The 8,946-nt window shown below is 41.0% G+C and overlaps 2 protein-coding genes across 2 annotated transcripts; both read right to left on the bottom strand.

The window, feature by feature from the left end:
* Positions 1 to 135: 135 nt before the first annotated feature.
* Positions 136 to 5,222, bottom strand: LOC139812736 (uncharacterized). Its single transcript, XM_071777804.1, has 8 exons — positions 4,949 to 5,222; positions 4,745 to 4,844; positions 3,770 to 4,225; positions 3,047 to 3,583; positions 1,783 to 2,879; positions 1,423 to 1,586; positions 786 to 929; positions 136 to 387 (listed from the first exon to the last, which is right to left on the bottom strand). The coding sequence occupies exons 1-8, from the start codon at positions 5,095 to 5,097 to the stop codon at positions 314 to 316; spliced, it is 2,721 nt and encodes a 906-aa protein (XP_071633905.1). The 5' UTR covers positions 5,098 to 5,222; the 3' UTR covers positions 136 to 313.
* Positions 5,223 to 6,255: 1,033 nt separating this feature from the next.
* On the bottom strand, positions 6,256 to 8,828 carry LOC139812744 (uncharacterized). The gene is made up of 4 exons (XM_071777821.1): positions 8,620 to 8,828; positions 8,383 to 8,461; positions 7,790 to 8,226; positions 6,256 to 7,203 (listed from the first exon to the last, which is right to left on the bottom strand). Exons 1-4 carry the CDS (start codon positions 8,775 to 8,777, stop codon positions 6,375 to 6,377), a joined length of 1,503 nt encoding a protein of 500 aa, XP_071633922.1. The 5' UTR covers positions 8,778 to 8,828; the 3' UTR covers positions 6,256 to 6,374.
* Between the last annotated feature and the right edge of the window lie 118 nt (positions 8,829 to 8,946).

The raw sequence follows: 8,946 nt of genomic DNA, 5'->3' as shown, positions 1-8,946 counted from the left end.
AACGATAAGTATATTAAACCTTTTGATAATTAATTTAAGTAAAGAAGATAATGTATATATATTTTTCTATTTCACTGTATATACAGATATACAGAATAATCTTAAATAAATTTCTAAGTAAAAAATAGATAGAAATTAAAAACTTTAATAGTAATTTATTGAAGATTTTAAGAGATACATATCTTATAAATTCTTTAACTTTTACTTACAATTAATCAGTTAAATTAATAAAGAAATTGCTCTTTTATCATTGTTATTACTTCAAAAAGCTCGAAGATTCTATATTAAGACTTTACAAGTATATTATTTTGTATTAAGGATTGTTGGCACTCGATTCAATTAGTCCTTGCATCGATGTACTGTGTCTGCAAATTACCTGAACTTCGCCTGTTAATAAGAATAATTAATTAATTAATTAAAGTATTTGTTTTTAATGTCTATATCTCTCATGTATTTTATAAGACTAAAAAAAGCATCAGGGAAAAAGAATTTAAGCTATAAATTAAGTAATAATATATAATTTAAGAAATATATAAGCATAGATTTTTCATATATTAGTAGATATGAATAATTTTAACTTTATTTTTTATCGATAAGTGCTTTTTTAAAATCTTTATTTATTTTCTTCTTAAAAAAAGATCTTTTTAAAGATCTTTTTTTAAATGAATTTTTATCGATAAATTTTACCTTTCTAGACCATCTTAAGATGAATATGTATAATTTAGAAAATTGTTATTATACATCGTTATTTTAGATAATCTAATAAAATTTGATAATTTTCATACCTAGATCCTGTCTATTTTGACGTTTTCGTAATATCAGATATATCATTATTATAACTGTTAGAAGTAATATTCCACCTGCGATTCCACTTGTTAGTTTGATTATTTTTCCTTGATCCTTATATTGACTGCTTAATGCAAGACATTCTAATATGAAAAAGTAATAAGTCTTTATTAGTTTATTGCAAAGTATTGAAAGAAAAACAGAAGATTTCAAAATTTATGATTAGTAGATATAAAAATCGTTAATAACTGATGTAGCAAACATTTCAAATAATACTCATAAATATTCCATAGAATATTTTCGAATTATTGTGCTTTGAAATTATTTTTTCGTCGAAAAATTTGGTATTAAAGCAGAAAATTATTTTGACATATTACGTAAAAAAATATTTAACATTTAACTCTATTGCGAGTATATAAATATTCGAGAAAGTGTAACAAGGAAGTAAGTGTAAAATTTTCAGTGCTTTAATAAATTTATATCATTACGTAATAAAAGAAAATATTTTTTAATACTTGAAACTTTTTAATACTTAAAATTTACTAATTTATCTTTTAAGCTGTATGAATGTAATAAATAAATTTGCTTCAATTGAGATGTAATATATTTATACAAAAAAATCTATTTATAACAAACCTTCATTCATTAAGCAACCAATTTGCGTCTCATTCTTTGTACCGTTGACCAACATCTTAAAGCACAAAGTTTCATTACTTACTTTACCGATACACTCGGAACATGCTGGGTTATTCGTGAGTATATTCTCGATCGTAGCATTCTGTTCTTTAATAATTGTCAATCTGCAAAAGGTAAATGATTCACAGACGATTCATAAGCAATTTATTTTAGATATCATCATAATCAAAGCTTTTCTGATAATATACACGTATTCTAACGTTGCGACGCTCATTTTTTTGTTCATTTAATCGTTAATGAATAAATGCTTCGGGAAGCATCAATTTATAATGCCCTTAACGGATTCGTACATATACTTACTGCTCAGTACGATTTCCTTCTTCGTTCAAGATCAAAACGCACAACGTTGGCCGATCGCAGTGCGGTCCGGCCCATCCGTAATCACACTCGCAAGTCCTTCGTTCCGCGACGCACTCGCCGTGAGTACCGCAACCGCCCTGGCACGCGTGCACGCAGGTGTCTTCGATCTTCACGAAACCGGCACGACATCGACACTCACCTGGTGCCTCGCACTCGCCGTTGTCGCAATTCTCGCAATGCGGCACGCATCTACTTCCGTTTCTCGTTTCATTCTCAGGGACAATCGAGGCTCGAGATTCCTCTGTTCCGAATAGTGCGAGTTCGAGGTTCGCGCCCGCAAGGACGAATCCATCGTCGCATTCGCAAACCTCGGGCGCGACGCACGTGCCGTTGCCGCAGCTCGCGCAGACGGGCTCGCATCCGCCGATTTTCGCGTTTCGATAACCGTCGAAACACGCGCAGAGGTCCGGCGCCGTGCACGTGCCGTTGCCGCACTCGACGCCGCAGATCGGCTCGCATCCGAACGGGACGTCTCCACCGTCGTAATAAATCATGCGATAACCGTCCTTGCAGACGCAGAGATCGGGCGCCTCGCAGATACCGTTTATCTCGCAGGCCGGGTGACAGATAGGGTCGCACATGTTCGTCTTACTGTTAGGACTCGCCGATGAACGGTAGCCCGGATTGCAGCTGCATACGTCGGGCTGCACGCAGATACCGTTCTTGCAACTCGGATCGCAAATAGGCTCGCAGAGGCTCGTACGATTACCCTCGGTAGGTTGATAACCGGATTTGCAGGTGCAGTCGTTTGGCGCGGTGCAATATCCATTGACGCAATCAGTCTCGCAGAATGGCTCGCACACGTCATGCGAAGAATTGGAAGGGCGATAGCCCTCGTTACACGTGCAAGTTTCAGGCTCGCTGCAGAAGCCGTTGACGCAATTCTGGACACATGTGGGTTCGCACCAAAAGCTGGTGCCATTATTGACGCCTGACTGATGATAGCCATCATCGCAATTGCACGTATTCGGCGCAATGCAGTGTCCATTGATGCACGTTATATCACAGACTGGCATGCAAACCGACTTGTCGAAAAACTGAAAAGCAATATTTTTCATGTAATAAAGAATTAGCCTATGACGCTTCTTGAAACAACAGAAATAGCATTTTTTATTTTAAATATGCATGTGCGTTGGGGGAATTTAGTATAATTACTTAAAGTCGCTAAATAACAAATTTTATCCGACAAATCTTTAATACTAACTGTTCTTTTAGCACTCGTCATTTCAATCAGTCGATATCCCTCATAGCAGGTACAGACATCCGGCTCAGTACACACGCCGAACGGTTCGCAAGAGATTTCGCAGTGAGGCTTGCAAATGTGCTTCTCCGTTTCGTCGCCACTCAATTGGAATCCTTCGTTGCACGTGCACACGCCAGGCGCGGTGCATCGCCCATTGAGGCAAGCCTTCTCGCAGACCGGCTCGCAGACGTACCTTGAGTTCTCGAGCAGTCCGTAACCCGTGAAGCAGCTGCAGCTTTCGGGAGCCACGCAAGTGCCCATAACGCAAGCTTCGCTGCAGATTGGTTCGCAAACGCTCGGGGTTTTTAACGAGTAACCCTCGTCGCAGGTGCACACATTGGGCGCGGTGCACTTGCCGTAGAGACAATCGTGCTCGCACTTGGGCTTGCAGACGAATAAGTCGTATGGGTCAGGATCATAACCGTGATCACAGGTGCAGGTATCAGGGGCTGTGCACTTGCCGTGAACGCACTCTCTTTCGCAGATAGGCTGGCACACCTAAACATAAAATGTGAATTTTTATTATTAATATGTACGCTCTTTTTTTCTACATCGTGTGTTATCTTTGTCAACATCTTGTAATTTTTCAGCTTTTATTTTATGTCAACATCGATATCGTATTAACTAAGCAAAATTCAAATTGAATAAATAAATCAAACGAAATGTTTATATTGTTTTACCTACTTCGGTTAATTCATCTTGTTCACTCATTTTGTATCCGTTCAAGCAGAGACATTTATCGGGCTCATAACAATATGACCCTGTAGCGCACGGCACGCTGCAGACGGGTTCGCAGGTATAACGAGCGATCATGATATGTTCAGATTGGCTCAATTTATACCCAGAATTGCACTCGCAAGTTTCGGGTGCGACACATGTGCCGTGTACACAAGAATGAGTGCATACAGGAACACAGCGTGATACGTTAGGTGCTGCCGTTTCTTGCGTGCGGTATTCGTAATTGCAGATGCATTCGTTTGGACGTATGCATGTACCGTGTCCGCAGCTAGGTTGACAAATCGGTTTACACACGGGATTCCGTCCAAATACATTTACATACCTTTCCCCTTCGATTGTATCCGTGTATCCGGGCGCGTATCCGTCGCAACAATAATATTCTCTGCGATATGATCTGCGAGACTGAGAATATAAACGCGGAGATTTAACGTATTAGCAATATCGAAATATCTATTTATATGCGCGAAAGAGTCAGTAGGATATTAGATAATAATATACAAATACGAGATGTTTGATAATAGGCGACTCGATTAACAGAACGATGCTTATTGAAAATCGAAATGACAGTTTTTCCACAAAAATTTAATCGACGTTTTAAAATATTAATATTAACCATTACGAGATAAGCTGCATATTTTATTGCAAATTTTATTGAAGGTAATATTATTATAAAAGTTATCAGTTACGATCAATATTATTTTTACACTTCTAATTAAAAGATTCGTCCTTTTTTTAACCATTCAGCTCAATAATTTATATTTTAATATTTTTATGTTTTACAGAATAATAATTTTATTTTTCAGTAACAACAAATATCGTGTGTAATTATGTGCATCTATTATTAAACATATTTTGAATTTTGTTTCTATTATTTTGTCGCAGGTATCACTTCAAACAGAAATTCTATGCTTGAAAACTTACCTCAATTCTATAGTTCCACCGAAAGCGTGTTTTATAAAAAATACCCCATGTTTTTACCTTATATGTTTCCACGTATGGGACTTGATGCGTCTCCCAAAAACTGTGTACGATTTTATCAATATTAGCTTGTATGCTACGCCGATTATATTGCGATAGTAGTATTAATAAGCATTATTTCGATTCGTAGAATATGACAAATCTTACCTAACGATTTTACTACAATTTGCTCCCTGAATTTGCTCCCTGAATGCGGATAAAATGTCTTCAGGAAGGGTTTCAGAAAGTGCTAAAACTTTAGTAATCAATCCGTCTTGTAGAACGACAAAAATAAATATAACGTACGCAAATTTCATAATTGCCAAATATGTTTAAACATATATTTTTAAAGAGAGACCCACTAACGAGGACGCGCGAATGATCAGCGTGTAGATAGTTGCGTATGTTGCGTCGCAGCGTACACTGAGGCTTCTTTTCCTCTTTGCTACAATATAACGCGTTATCAGAATCCGGCAGGATGTCAGGCTGTTGTCAAGCAGTGACAATTAAATCCATGTGAAAATTCTGCTTATCAGCAAAATAAGTTTCTTTAATTTCAGTAACTCTACTTCATATATAGAAATTACAACTGAAAATTTTTACAACGTCTCGCGTCGCAGTTGTTAATTTATTTGTGCGTACAAAAAAGATTGCTTAGGGGAAAAAAATTAGAAATATATTTAAGATAAATTGATGAAAATTCTGGGTAAAACCAGTTATCAGTTACCAGTTCATACGTTGTGAATCATGCTAGGTACAAAGTATCTCGTATCTTTTCTGGAAATAATATAGATTTATTAAATTAGTCATACACACGCACACAGCACTAGCAGTTGCGGAATATTCATAGTTTGTGAATCGTTTTTAAGAAATGTGCATTGCGTCGAGCTCTGGAGAGAAACTGCATAATTGTTTTATGGCGTAAACGAATCGATTCCGCATGTTTAACAGTGCATAAACGGAACGGTACGTTTTTTTTTTAGCGAAACTTACGTTAAGTTGACGTACTGGGCCAAGGATGCAGTCTGCGCATTAACCCATTTACCATGCAACAGCATCAGTTGGTGTATAAAATAAACTGCACGCGATTGCGTTTGAAGTTATTTTAATGTCATTTTTACATATCTTTCTACGTAGTGAATGAGACTGTAAGATTTATAGGGTGCTATTTTATTTTTATGCTCGCCTTTATAATTAACTTTATGATTTACTACATAATTAACGTATTCACTTGCCATCGGAGTCTTACATATTTAATACTTCGCTCGCTCTGAGAAAATTATATCTGTTGATTAGTCTACAAGTTAGTTATTCAAGAATATATATATAGGATTAGTCATCAAAACAGTTATTGCAATTTCAAAACTGTTAAATGCGCAAGGATATTTTTATCTTTGCAGTAATGCTTCACATGCATATATTTGTTAAAAGTCGTCATGTATCGTTATTTATATCGCGTGAAATAAAAGACAAAGTTATTGTTTTATAATCTATGTTATCAGTTTATGTATACAAGTTCAGTTGATCATTATGCCTGAAATGATTTGCTTCATTAAACTAATATCTAACAATATGTTTCGCGTCGTCAACTCGTTCATTCCGCCGGAACGCATCTCTGCCGTCCTTTGACACCTTCCTTCCGGTATCCGGGATTGCACAGGCAAAGGTTCGGCGCGGTGCATACGCCGTTCGGACACCCGTTCACGCACACCGGCGCGCATCGGGAACGCGTGGCATCGCGAACGTCGTGCGTGTATCCGGGGTTGCAGGTGCACTGATCCGGCCCGGTACACTGGCCGTTCAAGCACGGATGCTGGCACATCTCGCCCGTGCCTGGTAGGTAGTGCGGAATGCATCTTCCGGTATCGGGATCGAGGCGGGATGCCAGATTGCAGGCACATATGTTCGGGCCGACGCATATGCCGCCCGGGCCGCAGCCGAATCTGCATTGCGAGGAGGTCGAGTTGATCGTGGACGTCGCGATGGTGATACATCTGCCGGTATCAGGATCAGCGGTGAATCCCGGCTCGCAGGTGCACCGATTGTATCCGATACACCGGCCATGCGGACCGCAGCCGTATCTGCAATCGCCGACGGGCTGCGACGTCGTCGCGGGGATGCATCTACCGGTGTCGGGATCGACGGTGTATCCGTATCCGCATTGCGATGAACCCGCGGTACCCGGGACGCATCTGCCGCTGTAACGGTCCCGCGTATACCCGGGTCTGCAGCTGCAAACACCGGGCGCTACGCACTCGCCTCCGTCGCAACCGTCCGGGCAGTTTGGCGTGCAATAGCCGGTACGATTCTGCGTGTAACCGATCCTGCATCGGCAAACGTTCGGCGCGACGCATTCGCCGTCGTGACAACCGGTCGGACAATGGGGAACGCAGGCCTCGCGATCGCCGGGAGGGTTGATGTATCTGTAAAACAATTGATGGTTACAATTACGTTACAATTTACATTTGTACACTTTGATATGATTTGATATCAAAGAAGGTATAACATAATTCTTAGAACTTTGTCAGGGATTTAGAATAAAAAGTTCGAACGTGTTAAAGAATTTCATTGAAAGAGAGCACCCCTGTGAAACGTCCGATACATAAAATCAACCTGACACTCGTTCTGCAAAGCTAGTAAATGTTTGCAAATTTATTATGTTTATAACGCGTGACTGCACTTCAAGCGGCAGCGTAAATAACAAATTATCTACGCAGATGGCCGTATGGAAATTACAAAACGGCTGATTTACATGCCTGTACGATAGCAGGTACACGCACGGCGTGTAATATCATTTTTGACGAATCCAACATTGATTTATCAATTATTCATACCGTAGGCAATCCGCTTAGCGGGAACCGGTTGCGAACGTACCGCGTGAGTGAGTACTACTACGTGAGTAAATCAGGGTTTAATTAAATCGCGCGTAATATCGCCGATGCGAGGGATTGCGCAGTCGGCGGAGATCGGAGAGGACTGCGAAAGTGGGATATAACGGTGGTTAATTACCCTTCGTTGCAGGTGCACACGCCCGGCCCGCTGCACGCACCGTGCGCGCAGCCGCCCTCGCACGCGGCCACGCACTCCTTGCGTTCATTCAGAACGAATCCCGGCCTGCAGCTGCAGACGCGCGGCGCCACGCATTGGCCGTGCCTGCATCCGTCGGGACAGATCGGTCTGCACTGGCCGTCGACCTCGTCGTAGCCCAATTTGCACATGCACACTTCGGGGGAGAAACAATAGGCGTTCTCCTGGCACCGATACGAGCAGACGGGCATGCAGACGCCGTTGTCGGGACTCCACCCCGGCGGGCAGCTGCAGACATTCGGGGCCGTGCAACGGCCGCCGAAACAGCCGCGTTCGCATCGCGGCTCGCACAGGCTGCTCGTCACGTTGCGCTCGTAGCCGTCGCAACAGTCCAAGATAGTGATAAAACCGTCATTAGGCTAAACAGACAATTTGTCTTATAATCGCCGTCGAAATTATTTAAATGGCTTACATCGGGTTTTTTTTTTCTAATTCCTAATTAGTGCGTGAAAAGATGTCGCGTTCTGAAATGTTTCACAATAAGCTATCTTCGATTCGGAGAAACGATTACTTACAGGATAGTGACCTCCGGGCGGCTGAGGAATGGTATTGTAAGGCGTTCCGCTGGAGTTTGAAGCTAAAGCATGGCTGTATCTGAAAGCCGCGGATATTAGTTATTATTTTTACGTCATTTTTTCCAATGGGTGTTGAAATATGAAGAAAAATGCGCGAGCAAAAAATAATGTTGGATCGCATTATTGCCACGATTAGTCCAGCGTTCGTCTCAAACTAAAAAAAAACTAATTACTTACGGTACTCTTTTGTAGCAAAGGCCATTTTGCGAGGAGTTGGTGCCATAATTCGCGTTAGGGTAACGCGGCCGATGTCCACCTTTCACACCGTCAATTGCCCAGGTGCCGCCGACACCAAGGCACGTAAAAACAATCAGACAAATTGGCAATCTCTGCATGTTGCATGTACGGTCGCGAATTTACTACTGGATGCTTATTTTCGGTTAGAGAGCGGGCATCTGGCCGCGATAAGGATGTCCCAGGGGTCAGCGGTTTTCTCATCTTCTCATTAAACTTGTCATTAAACTACGCAACACTCTTGTTCACGGAAACGGTTATCGGTTATGC

This window comes from Temnothorax longispinosus, chromosome 5 (assembly GCF_030848805.1).
Source record: "Temnothorax longispinosus isolate EJ_2023e chromosome 5, Tlon_JGU_v1, whole genome shotgun sequence".
NCBI classification, from domain to species: domain Eukaryota; kingdom Metazoa; phylum Arthropoda; class Insecta; order Hymenoptera; family Formicidae; genus Temnothorax; species Temnothorax longispinosus.
The sequence above is the reverse complement of the archived record's forward strand: the minus strand, read 5'-3'. Positions and strand labels throughout refer to the sequence as shown.